General features: G+C 56.5%; 1 protein-coding gene across 16 annotated transcripts in view; it reads left to right on the forward strand.

Moving 5' to 3' along the window:
* Window positions 1–22,210, forward strand: part of Lingo1 (leucine rich repeat and Ig domain containing 1) — a 188,637-nt gene that overhangs the window by 161,948 nt on the left and 4,479 nt on the right. The window contains exon 1 of one of the 16 annotated variants that reach the window (XM_074062011.1): window positions 7,972–8,337. The exons of 13 other annotated variants lie outside the window; for them this stretch is intronic. Coding sequence is in view for 1 of the 3 variants with exons in the window: in XM_020187943.2 (XP_020043532.1) it covers window positions 10,345–10,350 (6 nt within the window). In the remaining 2 variants the exon portion in view is untranslated. Of the gene's footprint in view, window positions 1–7,971; window positions 8,338–9,211; window positions 9,236–10,080; window positions 10,351–22,210 lie in introns of those variants that run through there. 2 more of the 16 variants (XM_074062012.1, XM_020187943.2) reach the window with 2 other exon arrangements.

The raw sequence follows: 22,210 nt of genomic DNA on the forward strand, positions 1-22,210 counted from the left end.
TCACCCCTGAACAGCCAAAATACAGGCGTCCCAAAGTTAATCCCCATTCTCCCTCTCAGAGGACCCCTCTTGACAGCCTTCCTCTGTTTCCCTTCTTTGCTCCCTGGGGTAGGGGTGTCCTGTGGATGGCCCTGGCAACACACCTTCCTCTCCTCAGCTGTCCCCTCTCCCACTACTGTCCTGGGCTCGGGCCTTAATGGAGCGTAAACAGCCCAGCGAGAGAAGCCTCATTAGGCTTGATAGGGGTGGACAGGAGAGGGGGAGCGCCCGTTCCTGAAGCCTGCTGTGCACCAGGAATGTCACACATGTACACTCCTAGGAGCCTCCCCAGCAACCTTCTGAGGCAGACATGACTGTCCCCAGGTAACCTGAAGGAAGGCAGCTTAGAGAGGGCGGGCTTGCCAAGATGTCACCATCAGCAGTGTCTTCCTGGGAGGTGCACTGTGAGCGTCTGAGCCCAGCACCCCAGCATAGGAGGCTGGCAGGGCCTCACAGCTCCCCAGGTACCTTGGACATCCCCCAGGGCAGGCGTGTGTCCAGCTCTGCAGGCTTCCCATCATGGTGACTCACTCTGGCTCTGCGTCTCTGAACCTCTCTCCCCAGCACCACCTGACTCCACAGTGGGTCAAATGTGGGAGGTGGGCACGGAGCCAGCCAGGCTGAGCTGCCCGCCACACCCACCCTCATCTGTCTCCCTCGGTGATCAGGGTGGGTGGGGAGAGCCAGTGCAACGCCTGGCGGCGGCCGCCCCTCCGTTCATCTTAGCTAACAAGCTGTTTATGGGTGCGACATGACACCTGCTTTCTTCTTTATAAGTTCAATAATTTATAGGCATATTAGTGGCCAGGCGCCCTCCCTGGGTCCCAGCCAGACGGGACGGGGCGATGCAGCCGGGTGCCTTTGCCGATATTTATTCTCTCCCACCATCAATTATTAAGGAGCCTCCTGCGTTTTTGCACATAATTACATGCTCCGTTATGGTTCAGACTCCCCTGCTCGGCTGCCCAGAGGGGCTGTTGATGGCATAGGGACCCAGCCGGCTGGAGAACGAGCCAGGTAGCCACGCTGCCTGAAAGAGGTGGCAGCAGCCTCAGCCCTGTGACCCCCTCTCAACCATGCTGGGGCCCCCTGGGCCAATACTGGCCTTCCTTGAGGCCAGCTGCCTCCCCTCAGTGGGGGTCAGGCTTTTGCCTCTCTGTTCTCTGCGTGGGGTGCCATCCCACCTTCTGGAACCTGACTGGCTCCTCTCTCTTTGATTTCAGTGTGGCCATCACTGCCTCCTGGATGACTGTCCTGCTCCATATGCAAGCACCCCCACTTTCCTCACTCAGCCTGTGTCACACTGGGTGAAGTCTCGCCCTCTTGACCATAGGTTTTGAGGGCACAGAGAAAGCTGTGTGTTTGTTTTTTTTCTTTCTTTTTCTTTTTTTAGAGGCAATGGGGTTTGAACTCGGAGCCTCACACTTCTAGGCAGGCGTTCTTACTATGTGAGCCACTCCACCAGCCCTTTTTTGTGATGGGTCTTTTCGAGATAGGGTCTTGTGAACTGTTTGACCAGAGCTGGCTGCGAACCGCAATTCTCCTGATCTCTGCCTCCTGAGTAGCTAGGATTATAGGCGTGAGCCACCAGCGCCCACTGTGCAAATATTTGTTGATTGAGTGAATGAATGGATGAGTGTGTTGATGGCTGGCTGGCTGGATGACTTGATGGATGCTTCACCTTCCCTACTACTGGAGGAGCCCACTGAAGCGCCTGCCTTCCACTCCCATCCAGGAAGTCTGTCCCAATTGCTCCCCTCCTCTCAAACCCCGTAGACCCTCATGATTTGGGCTGAGATCCCTGCATGGGCAGAAAGTCTTGAACCTTCCATCTCCATCCCCAGCACCAGCGGACATGAACAATCTCAGCTCTGCTGTGTGACCTGGGGAAGTTTCTCAGCATTCCTCACCCTATTTCCTCATTGGATAAATAGGGATATCGATAGTCTCTACTTTCTGGGTGTGGTCGAGGCTTACATGAGAAAATTTATAAACATGCCTATTCAGGCTGGGTGTACACTCCTGTGACCCTAGCACTTGGAAGGCTAAAGCATGAGGCTCTTGAGTTCAAGACCAACCCAGGCTACATAGTGAAACCCTATCTCAAAAAATACATATATTAAAAAGGGTTGTAGGTATGCCTCAGTGGAAAAGCACTTACAACAGGCACTAGGTTCAATCCCCAGTACCACAAAAATAAAGAAATAAATTTAAGCCAGGAGCAGTACGTCATGCCTATAATCCTAGCTACCAGGGAGGCAGAAATCAGGAAGATTCAATTTGAGGCCAGCCCAGGCAAAAAGTTTGCAAGATGCCATCTCAACCAATAAAAACCTGGATGTGGTGGTGCAGTGCCTGGGGTCTCAGCTATATGGGAAGTGTAAAAAGGATTGTAACACAGGTCAGCCCTGGGCGTAAATGGCGGACCTTATTTAAAATCCGAACTAAAAGTAAAAAGGGCTGGCGCATGGCTCAAGTGGCAGAGCGCCTGTCTGACAAGCACAAGGTCCTGAGTTCAAACCTTAGTGCCTCCAAAAATAAATTAAAAAAAAAATTTGTTAAAAAGGGGAAAAGCACCTGTCCAGGGCCTGTTATGTCATAGACACTGAGCATTGACCTTCTTGTGTCTGAACTGAGCCCATGTAAAACTGAACCCAACTGTGTGGTAACCTTATTCACGGCTTGTCTTGTGACTAAAATCACACTTCCTTGATTTTAGTCTCCAGTGCTGTGGAGCTGGCACACAGCTTGGCTCACGGGAGCTCTACACATATTCCAGATTAACCAATGGAGTTCCCTGGCACCTCAGTGTACACCTGCTTAGGGGAAGAGGGGCAAGTCTCTCCCATGTGACAGAAGGATAGATAAGAGGCCATGATTATGGCCAAGTGAGGACTTGAAAGTCCAGGCTATCTCCCTGGAGACCTGTGCCTCAGTTTCCCCCACTGTAGTTGTGGGATGGTCCCCTATGGGGCTGTTGAGAGGATAGGATGAGTCGCTAAGTGAGTGGGTAGCACAAGCGCTGTGCTGTTCATGGGAACACTGGAGTGTGGGTTTGGAATTGGCCTGCCTCAGCCACCTCCCTTTCCTGTCTCTGAGAAGTCACAGTCCCCTGGAGTCCATGTGGCCCTTCTCATGAACATTTGTATGGTCTTCCTCCACACGCAGGTGTCCGTACTCAGTTCACGGGGCTTGGTTTTAAACTTGATATAAATGGCGCCACCTTGTATGCATCTTTGCCTGTCACTCTGGCGTGGCCTAATTGTCACATATCTTTCCATTGTGCCACCAGACCACGTTCTGTCCGTTCCTCTCCCAGTGTTGGGCACTTAGCAGGATTTGGCCTCTCATTCCTACAAACACGACTGCTGTGACCGTCCTCTGCTGGCCGTTCTGTGGGATGTGTACCCAGCACGGGAACCGCTGAGGAACAAAATATGTGTACTTCAGCCCTACAAATGAAGAGCCACCGAGCTGTGCCGTCCCTGTCCCCCTGGCCGTGGGGACTTGACCTGCACTCTACCCATGCCCCCAGCCACCCTGGGAGTAAGGCACTGTCACGGCAGTTGAAGAGACAGAGTTACTTTTGCTATGGAATAAATCACCCCCAGATGTAGTGGCCTAAAACAGCAAGTAAGCGTGATCTCAACAGTTTCCGAAAGGCCTCTGGCTCAGGGTGTCTTCCGAGGGTCCAGACGAAGCACCCACCCGGCCACGGTCATCCCAAGGCTCCCACGGGAGCACCTGCTCCCCCGCTCACTCGGGTGGCTGTGGGAAGTTCTCAGGTCTTGTTGATGAGGGACATCAGGTCCTTTCCATGCAAGCTTCTCAACGGGCTGCTAGGAACATAGAAACTGGAGGACAAGCAAGCCACAGTAAGACCGCACCCAAGATGGAAGTCACAACCTTTTTGGAAATTTAATCTCAGAAGTGACATCCTGACACTTGTGCTATATTCTCCTTATTAGAAGCAAGTCAGTCCCCCACATGCAATGGGAGGGGATTACACAAATGGGGGAACCATTGGGGAGCATTTTAGGGCTGCCTATGATAGGGCAACTGAGGTTCAGAGAGGCTAAGTGACTTGTCCAGGGTCACACAGCAAGTAGACACAGCGTCTCAGAACTGAACCCAAGACTCCTTGACTCTGAAGCTGGGCCCCTACTTATCCTTCATGCTGTCTTTGACTTCAGTTAATAACAGGTTCCGACTTAAGTTAAACAAGTCTGCAGCACAGCAGAACTCAAGATGAGCAGTTAATGAATGGATTTGCTAGTAGTGCTGTCTGTTTGCACACATTAGCTCAAGCTCCTCTGACGTGCTCCGTGGGGAAAGCCAGGCCCAGGCTCTCAGGAGAGGCTGCTCCGCCAAGCACAGAGCCCAGGGCCCGGAAGAGCCAGGCAGTGGTCGCTTTACACACATTGCCTTTTCTATTTGCGATTTTGGTTTTGCCATCAACTTAACCTTTGTTTTTCAATTGGGGTATACCCTTCCCTGACTTGTTGAGGACAGCTAACTGCGTTCATGGTACCCCAAAATTAGGATTAAGAGGTTTGGTGGTTTTTTTTTTTTGGGGGGGGGGTTGTGTGAACTCAGGGCCTTATGCTTGCTAGGCAGGCGTTCTACCACTTGTGTGCATTCCGCCAGCCCTAATAACCCAAAATTAGGAACATCGGTTTTCCTGGAGGGACTTCAGGGTGGCATAGCACAAACTGGCCCCGCCAGACAGATTTCTTATTTCTCAGCTGCCATGGGTGCTGCAGTCCTCCTTAGTGGGGCTGTGGCAAGGCTGAGTCAGGCCAGAACCTGAGGCTTTTTGCTCTGCCAGGGCTTCTGCTGTGCGTCCTCTGAGAGCCTCGTGGCCTCCCCAATGCTTAGTGTGACTCCATATAGAGAGGGTTGCTGGCTACATTGCAGTGCACATCCCTCACACTGGAACCTTCCCAGTGGAGGCCCCCGGTGACCACTTCCCCAGTGAGCAGAACCAAGAGTCAAGGGTTCAAGAACGTCCCTGTCTCCCATGTCTGGCCCCTCCTCTAGGGGATCCTTGCAGACTAAGATTTTAGTCAAGTTTATTTGCACTCATTAGACCCTCTGCAGTCAGGGCTCTGGGCTGGAACACTTAGGGGACACAAGCCCGATCTGCAGCCTCTGGCATTCTTGATCCTCAGAGGATGGAGAGTGGGAATGCTGAAGGGGTCTTGGGACAGACCTCTGGCCAACAGAGGAGGAGGTGGGAAAGACAGCAGCCTTCCCAGGAGGTAGGAGGAGCTAATGCCTGCATTGACAGCCCCTGCTGTGCTGTGGGTGGGGCTTGGCATCTGAACAGGTAGTAAGTCATGAAGTCCTCACACCACCCAGTCTGATGGGGTCTAGCTGTATCTGTATTTATTCGCATCTTACAGAGAAGACTGAGGCTCAGGGAGGTGCCCCAGGACACAAAACCCAGCTCAGAGGGGAAGATGAGGTTGTCAGAGAAGGTTTCTGGTGGGAGAGGGTCACAGGGGACCCTAAGTTGGAAGAGGAGGAGGTACAGTAGGTACCACATGGAGGACGCCCCAACTAAGTTGTGTGCTTGCTATACCCTGTCCTTGGCATCTTGGCCTCAGCCTGGACCCACTATGGATGTCCTTCTGAGTGGACCAGTATATCTCCACACAGTATATTTCCACTGTGGGGAAAGGCAGTCCCCTCCTGCTGGGTCCCCATGCCCTCCCTGTTCTGGCTGCCTCATGCAGGATGAGGGGAGCATCAGCACAAGAGATCCTCTGAGACTCAATGAGATGGGACTCAGGTGTCCCCAAGTCCCTTTTGACTCTCAGGGAGGAGCTAGGAGGAGGCAGGAAGGCCAGAAGTCTGGCCACAGCTCCAGGTCCACATCCAAGAGGAAACTTTGCTCCTAGCCCCCTCCAGCACCCCCACCCCTGCCTGCCTCTCCAGCTGCACCAACACAGGCTGACCTCTGGGTTTCTGCCACTTCTCCATCACTTCACTCCAGCCTTAGCCTCTAGGACCCCAAGCATGGAGGGCTACAGAGCTGTGGGGAAAGCTAGGCTTCTGCTGTGGCTCATAGGAGCCATGACCCCAGCTTCTGGAATCCAATCTTGTAGGAGGCACTTGAGGCCTCATCTCTGTCTAGGCAGGGCCACCAAGCTCTGAGCTCAGAGACCCCCAAGCCACCCCCACCCCCCCCACCCCATGCATAATTGGGGAACTGTGGCCCAGGGAGGGGCAGTGACAGCCTCGGGTTACCCAGCAAGGTAGTAAATTAATCTGCAATACAAAAAAGAAACATGGGATTCACCTGAGCACCCAGCTCTGAGGTGGTGTGGGTGCTGGCTCCACGTATCTGCTTCATGCCCAGAGTGCGTGCCCGGCCCCCACCACCTCCATGTCCTGGTCTCCGTTTTTCTTGCTAATTAGAGGTCTCAGCAATGACTCCACGGTCCCAGCCATTTTAGAGCCGTCATTAATTTCAAGTGCCTTCAGAAATAATCACGATCGTAAAATCCTTCGAGCTGCTGAGATGCAAGCAGGCAGGACCAGCACACAGCAGGCGTCCAGGCAGCCCATGTGTGCCACCCTCTCTATCCGTTGCCCCAGGGGATTCCCGGTCCTGCCGGGGCCCCACCTCCTGCAGCCTCAGCCTCCCAGAGTGAGAGAAGAACAGGACTGAGGCTCTAACCTCACACATCCCCAGAGCGCTAAAGCTCAGCTCTACCTCTTCTCCACAGAGTGGCTGTGGGCAGGTCGCCAGTGCTCCCCTAGTTTCAGTTTTCTCACCTGTATGATGGGGACAACAATGCCAATCTTGCAGGGAGATCAGGAATGCAAAGTAGAGCTCAGAGCCTGGCTTCCCGAAGGGGTCGGATCTCTCTTCCAAAGTCCCCTGGCCACCCCCCACGCCCCCCATTGCAACCTCTCTGCTTTGCTGTGAGCATTCAGACTGCAGCAGGCTGGGCTCCTCGCAGCCGTCAGCTCCGCTGCAGTCCTGCTCGCTGGGTCTCACTCTGAAGCATAAGCAGGCTCCTGGTGAATCTTCCCCAGGAGTGGCTCTAGGATGCAGCCAGAGAAGTCCCAAACGGGGCCATCCTGGTCACACATTCTCCATGGCCCTGGGACCCCTGTGAGCAACATAAGGAAAACCACTGCACCCACACAGGGTAGAGGGGGGCCTGTACCATGGCTCCAGCAGGCGCCTCTGGCTTGGGGGGAGGGGGAACCAGGAGATAGCCCTCCTTTTTGTGGAGTCAGTATAACAAGGTTAGGGACCCAGACCCAAGCTGAACCCTCAAAAAGTCTTTTCCTCCAAGTTCTCCGCCCCCAGCCTCCCCTTCCCATTATTTACCCTGGTGTACTAAGACGGGCTGTGGGGGGTGGAATCTGGGAGGGGTGGTTTCTTTTGGAGACAGGAAAGGTGGAATAGCTTGACTGTTTACAATGGAAGTCTAAGACTGCCGGGCAGCCCCTGACGGACACAGTCATTCCAGATGCCTCCAAGACGCGGAGGAACAATTGGGGCAGGGGGTTGCTAGAAGATGCATCTGAGAGCTGGGTGAGGGGCGAGGTACTCTCCCCCATTTCTCCGCCGAGATCACTGAGGCAGGGAGCAGGTGAGTCGGGGGCGGAGATCTGCGGTGGCCGCGCCTTGCCTGCGTCAGTCGCCGCACTAGGAATAGCCCCCGCCCCCGCCCCCGCCCCGCAGCGGGTCTGGCGGAGCCTTTACGCAGGAGCTGGGGAGCGTCTATTCCTGTCGGGCTGTGGGAGGAGGCGGCGCGGGAGGGCGGGACTCACCGGTAACTCACAAACAGCCGGGGTGGGGGAGCTGGGAAACTGGGAAGGGGGTGCAAGCAGCACCGAGTCCAGGGGCCGCCTGCGCTGGGCTCTGGAACCGGAGGGGGGCCTCCTGTGCCCGCCGTCCCACCTCCCCTCCCACCTGTAAGTCCCTCTGCCAAGCCTGCCTCCCACGGGTTTACTCAGCCCTGGCAGGTGACTCAAATCCCCTTTCCATGCCTTACAAGCTGTGTGACCGTGGCCGAGTCGTGTAACTTCTCTGAGCTTGGGGTTTTTTCTGCCTGTCACAGAGGAGCAATCACGCCTTTTCCCAAGGCTGTTGGAGGATGAATTTGAGAGTGCAAGGTGCAGCGTGGACACCTGCTGGGAAGGGGCTCTAGTTAGACCTGGGATGAGAATGGCTATACACAGAAGGCAGGAGAGTTCTCCAAACAGGAATGTCAAGAACTGTGGTGTGGCAGTGAGACCGAGAGGCACCCAGAATCCGTTTCGCTGGACCCGAAGGTTTGTGCAGCTTTGGACTGTGAGGTTGAACTGTGGGAAGCAAGGCAGGGGTGGAGGCTGGGGAGCAGCCTCCCCAAGTCAGGCTGGCTCTCGTTGGGGCAGAGGTGGGGCACTGGAAGTAGGATCCTGGCTCTGTCCTTGAAACTGGCAGACCTTGGGCAAGTCTCCTGCCTCCTAGCCTTGGCTTCCTTCTCTGCCTTCCAGAATCCCTACCCCTGTGGACTCAAGGTATCAGGAGCGCTAATGTGCTAACAGAGAAGGGGCCACTGTGCCTGCTAGTGTCAGCATTGACGGTCCTAATAAAACTGGCTTGCCAGTAAAGAGCATCTGGCTCCAAGGAGATGGAAAGGGGTGTAACAGTGGAAGGAGGCGGGTCCGGGGAGGGTACGGGACTCTGCAGGCTTTGGCAAAACGTCCTGCCAGCCTAGTCTCTCTACCTGCGGGTCACGGAGGATCTAGATCTCTTGAGGAAGGAGTCTCAGTCCTTGGGGCAATCTACAGATGTGGCCCCATGCCAAGATCCCCCAGACGGGACCTTTCCAGAGCCAAGTCGTGGGGACCCGCTAAACCCAGACTGAGGCTCTGCCCTGCCCTCTGCTGGTCGCTGGGTGTAGTGCCGCGTCCACAGAGCCTGCTGCCCTCTGCTGGACGGGAAGCCAGCTTGGGCGGGGACCCGGATCGCAAATGCAGGCACACGAGCTGGCTCTGGGTAGAACCGCTAAGGCAGCGCGGCTCTGACCGCCGTCTTGTGCTTCCCCTCGTGCCGGCCTCGCCCCTAGGCCGCTAGGATGTGGCCCCTCCTGGGATTCGCGGACAATTGGAGAGGAGGGGACAAAGCGTAGGACAGAGGCTCCTGGCTTGATCCCTTCCATGCCGTCCTCCAAACAACCCTGGCCAGGTGGGGAGCCCTGGCCGTTCACGTGCGTGTGTCTGTCCACACGACAGTGTGCAATGACCCCAGTCAACACGTGTGAACACACGTGTTCACAGGCACACGCATGTGTCCAGGCGCAATCACACGCGAACGGGAGCACGCACACGCAAGGTGGACCGGGGGCCGGGCTGGCCCGGGACTGGCCAGTGCCTGCCTGGGACCCAGAGGGGCGCAGCTTGGTGCAGGCCTGGAGCGCGGGGGCGCGTGCTCAGGCACAAGGCTGGCGCGCCCCTCACCTGCGCCCCGCCGTCAGTTTCGCTGTCCCATCGGTGCAGAACAGCTTTGGGGCGCTGATCGCTCTCCGCCCCCTCCGCGGAAAGGAGACCTCTCCATTCTCCCCGCCCCCCGCGCGCCCCCCGGGTTGTGCGGCCGCGCCTTCTCCTCCCCCGCCCGGCTCCTGCCGCTCGCTCGCTCGCTCGCTCCCTCCCCCCTTCGGTCCCTCCTCCCTCCCTGGCTCGCTGCTCGCTCCTCGCGCTCCCTCCCCGCGCCGCGGCAGAGCGCGGAGCCCGAACGGGAGCCGGCGCGGGAGCCGGAGCGGGTAGCAGGCGACAGCGCAGGCGGCGGCGGCGACCGATCCCGGTCTCAGTCCCGGAGCGCGCGGGGTCCCCACCCGCGCCGCTCCGGCCCCTCTCCGGACGCGGGGCTCCGAGCAGCATGCGCGGTCGCTGCCCGCCGGCCCCAGCCCTGGCCCCGGCCCCGCTGCGGAGCGCGCCCGGCCTCGACCCCGGCCCCAGCGGCAGAGGCGGCGGCGGCGGCGGCTCCGGGCCGGCCCGGGGGGCAGAACCAGGCTCGTGGTGCCCGTGTCGCGCGTACTGAGCGTGCCCACCTCTCTGCCCGCCGGGGCTGCGGCCTCCGCCTCCCCGCTCCCGGGCTCCTGCCCTCGGTCCGGCTTGGCTCCCACCCGCGTGGGACAGACAGACGGACGGCCAGCCCCGCGAGGGCGCGCGGACTGCCGGGCGGAGGTGTCGGCGGAGGAGGAGACGGAGGAGGGGGCTGGGCAGGGGCTGGGGCCGGGCCGGCGGGAGAGACATGCGATTGGTGACCGAGCCGAGCGGACGGACGGCGCGCCCGAGATGCAGGTGAGCCCCGCGGTAGCGGCTGAGCCCCCAGCGAGTGCCCCTGGGGGCTGCCGTGGGCCCCAGCTTCACGCCCCAAGGGGATGCAGGGCGTCTTAGTGCCACCCAGACCCCCTTTAGGGTCACAGGCCTGAACCCCTATTGCGCTCCAAATGATTCTCCCCTTTCTCGTCTGTACCATCCTAGCAAATTCCAGGTTGGCCAGCTGGGACCCGGGAGCCAGGGAAGGGCCGTACCGGTGTCCCATTCCTGCCCCGTGCCCCCGCCACCCTCGATCCCGTTCTGAGATTGGTCACGCTAGCGGATAGCCCCTTGCTCAGCCCTGGGGAGGGGGTGCTCACCTCCCCTTCTCCCCCCACAGCCCTGGCCAGCACTAGGCACTCCCAAGCCAGAGGACGCGGGTCAGCGACCAGGTTTTCTGCGGGCTCCCGACTGGATGGCAGGGCCCTCCCCACAGGAGCCGCGGCCCCATTCCAGCTCCTGCCCAAAGAAGGGGGTGGGGGGGAGTCAGTGTAAGGAGCGCAGAGGACCGGGGAACCCCTTAGGGGCCTCCCCTTTGTCTGCCTTCAGTGGCTTCTCACTTCCTCCTGGCCCACTTTTCTGAGGCTGAGGGTGGGAGGTGGGAACCAGCTGGGAAGAGAGAGGTGAGGCAGGAGCCACCTGTCCCCCACCCACCCTCTTCGGAGTGAGGCTTGGGCTTCCTGCCCTCCAGGGTGTCCCTGGAGACTTGTCTCTCCGGGTGGGTCCCACCCTGAGAAGGGGTGGAGCTGCGCCGGGGGACATTCCCTGGGGCTCATCCTGGGGTCCCAGCCCAGCCCAGTCCGGCCTTGGCTGTGCCAGCACCTCCTCTTTGTTCTCTGAGGTCCCAGGGTCAGGTGGGGGAGGAGGGGCATGTGGGAGGGGGCGCAGCTTTGCCCAGTGGGTGGGAGTGCAGGAGGCGCATGAGGTGGGGGCAGTACCATCTGGGCCAGCCCCTTCCTGCCAGCCCAGCCCTCCGCTTCTCTGCTTGGGCAGCCAGAGGGCGCAGCCTGGCCCCCCCCCCCCAGCTCCCCTAGCTCCTGTTTTGGCACTGCTGGCTATTTTGGCGAGGCTCCAGCTCTGGGGCCTCCCATGCCTGGGGAGCCTGGGGCTTCCCCAAACCCAGCAAGGATTGCCGGTGAGCAGAAGGGTTCGCTGCTCCTGGGCCCTTTGTCCTTGTGTGGGCCAGGAGGGGTGCAAAGTCCTCGGCCACTGGGAAGGCACTGGCAGGTCTGTTGGGACAGCATACCTGTCCTTCCTGCTTTCTGCTGTGGCCGGAGGGAGGGCAGAGAGTGGCAGAGGGGATAAGCCAAAAACTCCTGCAGCCGTGCTGAAAAGGAGAACAGTCAGAGGGAGCTCCAGGCAGCACCCAGCTGCGTCCAAGAGGGGCTTTAGCAAGGCCCCCTGTGTGTTCTCATTGTCCATGCACGACTGCCCCCCCCCGAAGTGTGAAGTGTGAGATGGCCTGGATAGGATTCCATTAAGGCTGCAGTGCTCCCCAGGCCTGGTGTCAGGGTTCCAAGCCTGTGGGACCAGCTTTTCTGGGATAGGTGTGTGCTGCAGGCAGAGGTGTGACGGTTGTGGGCAGAGGGGTCTTGGGGAGCTGGAAGGCAGGGTGGAGAGACCACTTCATCTGCAGTGGTCCTCTTTGATCCTGGGGTCATCTTCATCCCCCGCCTCTGAACAGCCATTTTTCCTGTACTGGGTATTGCTTTGTGAAACCCAGGATTCTGGAGGAACACTGCCCCACGCCCCCCCCACTTCAGCATAAAGTCAGAAAGGACCTTGTGTCCCTGTGGCTCCACTATGTTGGTCTTCAGGTGCCTACAGAAGCAGACGACTGGGGCCGTGGGTGGGGCTGGGGTGTGTCTCCTATGAGAGAGGTAGTATGTGGTTTATGCAGGGTCCCACAGAGGCATGGGGGGAGATAGTGGGCGGGGGAGGGGAGGCAGGAGGTAGTGGTGGGTTCAGAGTTGGGACTTTGGTGTGGCTTTCTGGCCCCAGTTTCCTTCCCAGTGTTTACCCACTGATTGCTTTCCATTCTGTTCTGTTCCCACCAGTTCTTACACCTATCCCCCCCACCCCTCCTTGCTTGGTTCAATCTAGCATTCCCACCCAAAAGGCCTTCTTCTCTCCCTCCCCTGGCCCCTCCTCCAAGGAGCCTCCCTGACTGCTCCAAGTTGCTGACAGTCCTCCTCAGGCACCACAGTGTAGAAACACTCTGGTTTGCACCGGAAGTTGTATCAGCCATTCATTCATGCATTTATTCCGCACATCCTGGCTGAGCTGCCTGCTTGGCTCTGAGCTGGGCTCCATGGTTCCTACAGATTGCCATGTACACACCTGGTAAGCTTAGCACACATGGGTCAGGCTCTCCTGCCTGGCCCCGGGGATGGGGCAGATTGGGAGGCCCCAGGGAGCAGCTGGTGGCAAGGACTGAAGGGGACAAGGTGTCCCCAGCCTGTTTTGTTTGGTTTTTTTGGTGCTGGAGATGAGCCAAGGCATCACTAAGGGTGTTCCCAACAGGGATGGGGAGAGCCAAGGCAGGGCGCTCAGAGAAAGGGGATGTGGTGGGGGCCGAAGCAGTAGAGGGGTAGGAGGAGAAGGAAAGGGAGCCTGGCAGCATCCTGAAGTGGCAGTCAGTTTTGCAGAAGCACAGGAAGCAGGGGGTTCTAGAGTCGGAGGTTCTCTGGAGAAAGAGTACGAGAAGGCAGGACACTGGGGTTTGAACCCAGGACCTCACACTTGCTAGGCAGGCACTTTACCACTTGAGCCACTCCACCAGCCCTTTTTCTGTGATGGGCTTTTTTGAGATTGGTCTCCTAAACTATTTGCCTGGGGCTGGCTTCGAACTCCTGATCCAAGGAGCCTCCTCAGCAGCTGGGATTACAGATGTTACAGGGGTGAGCCACCCGCTGGCTCATTTGAGGCATTCTTCATGCTGACCTTTGTTGTGTGAGTGAATGAGTGAGTGAGAGCAAGTGAGCGCCATGGGCCCGAGGAGCTGTGCTGGCAGTCCACTCCTCTTGTGTGTTCAGTCTTCAGTGTCACTTCATAAGGCATTCAAGCCTCAGCTGCACCACTTCCTGTCTCTGTGACTTTGGGCAGTTCATCTGTCTGTTTTCCCATGGTAACAGTAGTATCTACGGCTCTGGAGATGGTGACAGTTAAGTGTGCTAATGTATGCAAAGCGTTTACAACAGTGCCTGGTACACAGTAAGCGCTTAATGAATGCTAGCTACTCAGTGTTTCTATAAGTGATGTGCTTTAGGTCTTATCCTTGTAGGTGGTACAGAGATTTGATTTTATAGCTGAGAAAACAACCAGAGGGGTGGAGCCACCGCCCAGATCCCCCAGCTGCAAGCAGGGGCTCCTCTAGAGTGCCCTCCTCCTGGCCCCTGTGTGGGGCGCTTGCACAGTGGCCCAGGCCTGGCCTGTTAACGAATTTATCCATGCGTCCGAATCACAATGGAAGCAGCGATAATACAATAAACTCTGTGACCTTACCTTCTAACTTGAACTCTCGGAGTTTAATAACGAAGAACACCTTCTCTGTTCTTTGATCCGTTTACCGCCACCCCATCTTACTACGTATTTAACTTTCTCTTGCCTCTTTGAAGTCATATATTTGGGGCTGGGGGTGTAACACAGTGGTAGAGCGCTTGCCTAGCATGCATGAGCTCCTTGGCTCGTCTCTAGCACCAGAAAACTAAAACAAAACAAAAATATATATAGATGTATATAAACTGTTCTTGTTTTTAGTTATTTTCAAACTTCATTAAAAGAGGGGCACACCCTGTGCACAGTCCTGGAATTGGCTTTTTTTCTTTCATCATTGTCCTCTCAACTGTCATCTGTATTGTTGCAAATCATAGTGGAGTCCTTCATCCATTTTCACTGATGTATAGTGCTCTGGTGTCTGAGCATAACAACGTAGATTTCTTGAACTCTTGGTGGGCATTTGGGTTGTTACCTTTTTTGGATCTTCCAAACAATACCGTCACAAACCTTGTTCCGTCTCAGGAAGCAACGTGCAGAGCATCTCTGGGACATGTGGCTAGGGGCGGAATTGCTGGGCCGCCAGGTGTACTCATGTCTGACTTTCTTAGAAAAATGTGCCAGCGTCTTTTCCGAATTAGTTGGCCTATGCCTCCCCGAGGGAGGTGAGTGCTCCCTTGCTCAGCATTCCTGCCAACTTCATGCCATCAGCCAACCTGGTTTTTTCCTGATTGAATGAGTGTAAAATAGAATTTCATTATGGCCTTGATTTGTGTTCCTGGGAATTCAAAGGTTTTCTGGTGTATAAAACAGGCGCTGAGATGAATAGCAGTAGTGTGGCACATATGCTCACTAACTGACTGCTTGTGAGCCTCAGTTTCCCTAGTTGGGAGATGCTGTCTGTATAAGCCCTGAGCTCAGGCATGGGCAGGAGCCATCAAGGCCGAGGTGGGGATGAAGGAGGAGCGAGGAGGTCTTAAGTCCCTCCTTAAAGTCCAGGAGCCCCAGGAAGAGAGGGGAGGTCCCAGCTGGGGAGGCAGAGGAAGCCCATGCTTCATTATTTTGACAGCCCCTTCCTGCACAGCCCTCTGAAGACCCCATCCCTACACTTTGGGGCCTGGCATTGGTCAGTGCTTAGCATGAGTGGGGTGACCAGGGAAGGAACGCTGGGTGAACAAATGTGTGTTCTCTCCTCCTCCATTCTCACTTCCTTGGGGCGTCCTCTCTGATTGCTCTGGCCCTGGAGTGGCGGCTCCTGGACATTAAGAGTCCCCAGTCACAAGGCCCACAAGTCCCCTGCCTGCCCAGAGGGGCTGAAAAGCCTGGTGCTGGCAGGCTCATTTGGAACTGCTTCCTCTGCCTGCCTGGTGCACCAACGATTGATTCTGCCTGCCTTCCCCGCCCGGGCCTGGGCCCCTGGAGCTGGTTAGAGCCGAGCGCCAGGGCTGGCGGAATAATTATGCCTATTTCATGTGACACCCAAATTGATTGCCGCCAGGGTGACATTACCAGGGCATTGTTCCTCGTCTCCAACCTCTTATTACATGTTATTAGGGTGTGTGGTGTGTGTGTGTGTTTCTATTTTTTTCCCATTTTGGGGAATTAATCTCTCCCTGCCACCTCCTCTGCTTCCCTTTGCAGAGAACCTGCTTTGGACTCTGGGAGGGGACAGGGGTCTGGCCAGCCTGCTGCTTCTGCTGGGTCCTGGGCAGAGTACAGGTGCAGCTGCGGGGGGGGGGTCAGTGAGTGGGGGGATCTCAGGTCCCTTTACTTGGGTGTATCTCACAGCAGAGAGGGACTGAGTCTTCTTACAGGGTCCTGACTCCGTGGTCTCTCATGGTCTCTGCTTCCATTCCTTTTGCCTACCTGGTGTAGGAAATGGGTGTAGAGCCAGCATGGAACAGATGCTCATTAAGGCATTGTCCCCCCCCCAAGCCTCAGTTTCCCCAGTGTGCGCTGCTGACTGTACAAGTCCAGCCATCAGGGAGAACACCCCAAGGAAGTGGGGGTGCAGAAGGAGTGAGGAGGGCTTAAATCCCTGCACAGTGAGAGCAAATAGAGAACAGCACAGTCCAGGAGCCCAAGTGACTGTGGGGATCCCCAGAATGAGAAGGGGGGTTCTTGCTTGGGTGCTCACTCCATTCCTTCTGACTCCTCACACTTGGCTTTGCTCTCTGGGTCAGCAGGGAACATTGGGCACCCTGGGCCCCTTAGATATTTGCAGAGGTGCAAATCCCCCCACCAAGTCTGGGCTTCTCATGAACAGGCTGCCAGGTGATCACGACAGCTGTGCCTGAGCAGAACACAGCACTGCATGTGTCTGGCAGAGGATCTCCCACCTCCTCCATCCTGAGCTCAGTTTACCCAGTTGGAAGAATGGGCTTTGACAGGAGGTTGGCCAGCATTCAATTGAAGAAGAGACTTTGAGCAGCCAGTGTGAAGTCGAGGGCAGTGTTTTTTATTTATAGTTTGTCATTATATAAATAACTTGCTGGGCCTTGCTATATGAGATATTGGGACATATTTTTAAATCTTTTCCCTTTTTTGAAGCAGAAATTAGCCAAAGCGTTACCCATTCTTGACCCAGCCCCACCATGAGTGCAGTGGCCACCTGACCATGATGTTGGGGAGAGGTGGGTGTGGTGTGGTGACGGGCACTGAGGTGCAGTGGGGATTTGGACACTCTCTGATGCTTTCTGGCCTCAGTTTCCTCATCTGCATGGTAGTCCCTAAGGTTTCCATGCCTCTGGAACCAGACTAGCTCAGGCAAACTAACTTCTTCAGCCTCGACCTCCTCGTAAAGCGGGGTTGACGTGGGGAGGACTGCAGGGTGAGGTACGTGTGTCTGATAGAGAGGCATCTCGTCTCCCCACACCTGAGTCTGCCGTCAGCCCTGGGAGGGCACTCTAGCAGGCTGTCCCCTTTCCAGATGAGGAGTTTGTGGTCTCCAGGGATAAAGTCACTTGCTGAAGATGCCCCTGAACTTGGGTCAAAGAAAGGCAATGCACAGGAGTGGTCAGGGCAACCTGGGGTGTAACTGCCTAATCCCAGCTCTGCCACTTAGCACTGTGTTACTTTGGGCAAATCATCTCCCTTTCTGGGCCTCAGTTTTCTCATCAGGAAAATGGGGGTAATAATACCAGCCTCCTGGGAGTGCTGTGAAGTTGAACAAGTTCATGCCTGGTCCATATGCGAGTGCTTTATTTTGTTTTGTTGGTTGGTTGGTTTTACAAGGCACTGCAGAGAAGTGCTACAGACCATAGGCTCTGGAGCCAATCCTATCATGCTAACCGTGACCTTGAGCAAGTTGTCAAACCTCTTTGTGTTTCCACCTGCAAAAGGAGAATGACAGTCCTGACCTCAGTGGGTTGTTGGGGATTAAATGAATGTTTATATGGCGAGTGGTGAGAACGCTGCTGGGCAGACCAGAGGTCTGTGTAAGAGTTTCCCATCACCATTGGGCTTACCAGGTCTCTGGCTAAACCAAGCCTGTACCAGTTCCTCTCTTCTCTTCCTCCTGAGCCCATGGCCCGTGGCTCCTCAGGTGGGAGGTGGCCCTGAGGGTGGGCATCTGGAAGGGCTCCCTGGGGGCTCCAGAAAGGTATGGGGGGAGGTGAATAGATGAGGCAGGAGTGACCTAGGGGACTACTGGCCTTGGCAGTGGACACAGCAGAGGCCTTCAAGATGCGCTCCTGTCCCCAACAGCCTGGGTTGGCATCTCGGAGAAGGGGAAGGGAGAGATAGGTGTTCAAGGCCTGGGTTTCCAGTTCCTCCTCAGACACCTCACAAAGGCCCTTGCCTACACCTCTCCAGTTCCCATCCCAGGAGGTGCTGTCTGCTCAGGCAGGGCCCAGAGTGGTCTAGGCCTCACCCAAGATCACACAGCATGGCTGGGTGCACTGGCTAGAGCCCGGGGTGAGGCTCGTGTGCCCAGTGCTTCCTCTAAGGCCCTGCCCCACCCCTGTGCCTCCCCACCAACCGGCCACTCGGGGAGGCCAGAGTCTATATATAGAAGCCTTTAAACACTAAGATGCTTTGACAATTAAAATTCATAATTCATCCCGCAAATGGCCTGGGGCTGCGGGCTGGCCGGAAGGCTGGCAGCTCCTGAGACGGGCTGTGCTGGAGTGGGGTGGATGATGGGGTGGGCAGGGGGTGTGGACAGGGGCATCCCTCCCTCCAGTGCAGGGACCAGGGAGACATAGGGCAGTCAGGGGCAGGTGGCAGCCACACCAGTCCAGTCAGTGCCCTCCATGTGGCAGCAGCCCAGTGACCAAATGAGCACAGTTGGGAGAGGACTGAGTTTTCCAGGGAGAGTGGGGAGTGGCAACAAGGAACAGCAGACACACAGACACACACACACACACAGACACACACACACACACACACACACACACCCCGAGGGCCCAGCAACCCCTTCGCCAGAACCAAGAGCAAGTGGAAAATAAAGAATTATACACGACAAAGGACACGACCTCAATTTTCTTCCAGGTTGATTTTTCTCTCCCCATGGGGGGTAGCTGAAGGAAGGGGAGAGCGAGTGAAGGGGAGGGCAAGCAAAGGCAAGCGGCCAGCCAGGAGGGGACACAGACAGATGCTGCGGGTGCCCCAGCCTGTCGCAGTGTGGATTTCTACTGCAGGAGCTGGGCCTTCCTCCCAGGGTCTCCCAGCACCCTCACCTTCCTCCCCTGTGCCAGGAAGACCCTGCTCTGGGCTCTCAGCCTAGCCTGAGCCCTGGGCGTCCACCAGCCACTGACTGAATGCCCAGTTAGCTGCTCACACCTCAGGCCATTATCAGCTATTCACACCTCAGCAGGGATTAGACCAGGAAAGCCAGAATGAAGTGCCTTTAAAAGGGGTCCAGGCTCAGGGTCAGGATTGGAGATAGGAGAGAAGCCATTAGGAGTCCCCGGATGCTCTCAGATTGACCAAGCCACGAGTGGTCTCCATGTGCACATTCTGTCAACATTGCCCTCCCCTTGCCTGTGGCCTGGCCAGTGGACCATCCACTGTGTTTCAGCCTGAGCAGCTTCAACCCCTCCTCCTCCTCCTCCTGGAAGAACTGCTGGGAAGAATAGACCGTGAACTAGACTGCAAGACCTGGAGAAGTAGGAGGAAGGACCCCATCTGGGTGGCCAGAGAGTGCTTTCTAGAAAGACACTGCCTACAGTCACTTAGTCCTTACTGCCTTGGAGCAGTGTCTACTTATAGCTGGTGGCATCACACCATGGACCCATCAGCACCCTGGAGCTGAGGGCAAAGAAGGGAGCCCAGATAGGTGGCCAGAGAGTGCTTTCTAGAAAGACACTGCCTACAGTCACTTAGTCCTTACTGCCTTGGAGCAGTGTCTACTTATAGCTGGTGGCATCACACCATGGACCCATCAGCACCCTGGAGCTGAGGGCAAAGAAGGGAGCCCAGATAGGCAGGGCCTTGGGAACAGGGCGAGCTTCAAGGAACCCAGACCTTCTGCCTGTCCCCACACGTATGGGTCCCATCCTGCCATCTGGAAATGGCCAGGTGATCCAACCCACCTAGAGGGGGTGCTTGAGGATAAGAGGCATTGCCAGGACCAAGGCTTAAGCCACAGTGTGAGGATGAAGCCCAGAGAGGGAGGCATGTCACCAGGGTAGGTTGTGACCCTCCTGCCACCCCTCCTTCTCCCAACCCCTAGTTATGTCTCCCCCTCCTGCCTCCGCTGCCTCTCTCCCCCACCTCATTTCTCACCCACCCCACCGCCCCATGTCTCCCCATGTGTCCCGGTTTCTATCCTGTCACCTCTCTCTCTCCTGCTCCCCCAGTTGTCCTTTCTGGACAGGGGAGCCCAGCAGAGCCCTGGTCACTTTGGGGAGCCCTCCAGCCCCCTTCCCAGCCTGCTGTCCCTCCTCTCAGTCTCCTGTTAAGACCAGCCATGGGAACGGTGAGCATCAGGGTAATAATAGCCCATGTCACCTGCCTCAGTTCCTAGTGAGAAGCCATCAGGCCACCTGGCCAGTCTGAGAACCCCCAAAGCCAGCTGCTCAGTGGGCCTGGGCCCTGGCCTTCATAGAGCAGGTGCCTCGTGCCAGATCTCATGCCTGTGTAAGCTGGGGATCCCTGCAATCCCCATGGAACACTGAGCGAGAGCACCATGAAATATTAATACCGTAAACCGAAAATAACAAAACCTCCCATCCCATACTACAGCCTACCCCAAATTAGGGGAGATCAGAGTCCAGGCAGCAGCAGCAGGCTCAGCAGAGCAGAAAATCACTGAAGACACGGAGTGCTCAATGTACAGTTTGGACCCTGGGACAAAGCGTCTTGTGGAGCCGGAAGGCAGGACACCTGGACGCAGCATTTTGAGGACCGGAGCCTTCCCTCGGCCCTGGGACCTCACCCTAACCAAGCCCTAAAGGCCCAGCCTCTAAGGACTGGCCTGCTATGTATGGTTACAGAACTGAACCCCTTTCCCACCAGGTGACTCTTGGGACAGGCAGACCTACTACAGGGAACAGAGCTCAGTTGCCTTCTGGCTTTGTGACCTAGTCCTGACACAAGTGAGTTGCCTTCCTGGCCCTCGGTTTTCTCATTTGTAAAATGGAAAAGAAATGCCTGTGTGAAGGGTGTGAGGGTTTTTGCGACAGTGTATGTAAAGCCCAAAACCCAGCTGCAGCAGGGACTCTCCAATGCTAGTCCCCCATTTCTGAATGGGGTGTGTGGTTGGCTTTAGACACGGCTGGGTGTTGTGGAGGAGACATGTCCCCGCCCATAGGGGACTCCCTCGGTGGTTCCCCAAGCCCATCCCCCTTCCTTCTGCATCTGAACCCCTGGAGCAGCAGCCCGGTGGAAACCCCAATCAAGGAGCTAACCAGCCTGAGGCCATCTCCACATAAGTCCCCCAGCCCTGGTGAAACTGCTCTGAAACCCCTAGTCAGGTTTGGGGGTGTTGACTGGCCAGCTAGAGAAAGTCCATTTCCTGCTGTCAGCGTCCTGGGGACCTTGGAATCCAGCCCCTCGTTGTGCGGTAGTGGAAGGAGGGCAGGCACCACCCAGTGTCCCACCGCAGGCTGGCCACCAAGAACTGCATGTGGTGGGTGGCAGGCAGCGCTGCCTGAGCTGGGGCACATCTGTCTGGGACATGAGCAAGGGTGTGGATGGGGATGACAGTCCCCTCATCCCCCTACAGGGGCCACTCAGAGCCTGGCCTTGTCCTCTGCAGGTGGGCTGATGGCTCTGCTTCCTCCTTCCCCCCTACCCTTTGGACCTGGGGAGGACGCAGGACACTGTAGGGTCTGCGCCCCACCCCCCACATCACATTCCAGGCACTGCTGTTTTTTGCCTGCCCACCTTTGATGTTTATTTCCTTTTATTTATTGGTTCAATTTTTAATTCTTACCATTCTAAGGAGCCCTTCAGGGGGCAAGAATCCAAAGTGAAACACTGATTAAAATGCATAAAACACTTCTCCTCTGCTATTGCAGAAGGAAATGCCAGAGTGACGGGGCCAGACTGGCAGGGGTTGCATGTTGCCCACCCAGCAGTGTGGGGGATCCCTCAGACATGAACCCACTAGCATCCCTAGCTGACAGGGACCCTATGGGGGTGAGACAAGGCCCAGCATGCTGTGCTAGCTTGGCAGGTGTCCTGGCCTCTCTGGGCCACAGTTTTCCCACCTTTCAGGACAGCCACCTGTGAAAAACAGGATGAGGGAATTCAGTGTGTCCACTGCTCTGTGGGTCTAACTGCCTCTCTTGGGGGTTAAGCTATACAGGGCAAGGCTGGCCAGTTCTCCCATCAGAATACCCCAGGCCTCACTGTTCAATGGGCTGCTCCATCAGGGCGTTTCCGCGCCTGTAAAAACCCACTCTTGGCTGGGTGCACTGGCTCACACCAGCTACTCAGGAGGTGGGGATACTGGGACCCTGTGTCAAAGAAAAACTGGGCATGGCAGTACATCCTTGTGATCCCAGCTACATGGGAGGCAGAGGTAGGAGGATCGAGGTCTGAGGCCAAACCCGGGCAAAAAGTGCAAGACCCTATCTGAAAAATAACTAGAGCAAAAAAAAGGCTGGGGGGTGTGGCTCAAGTGGTAGAGCACCTGCCTAGAAAGTGTGGGGCTCTGGACTCAAATAGCAGTGCCTGAGTCTTACACACACACTTCCTTCCAAACAGCAGTCAGTGTCCATTCTGTGCCACACCTTGGGCTTGTCACTCCAGCAGGGGACACGAATGCACCCAGGACTCCACAGGAGAGGTGCCGAGCACTGGGGTTTTAGAACATGTCTCCTTCTTTGCCCTTGTCACTGGGAAGCTCTTCACTCTAGTCCTCATGCAGGATTTTGCGGCAGTCTGGCTTCTTTGGCTT

The sequence above is a fragment of the Castor canadensis genome, chromosome 19 (genome assembly GCF_047511655.1).
Source record: "Castor canadensis chromosome 19, mCasCan1.hap1v2, whole genome shotgun sequence".
NCBI lineage: Eukaryota > Metazoa > Chordata > Mammalia > Rodentia > Castoridae > Castor > Castor canadensis.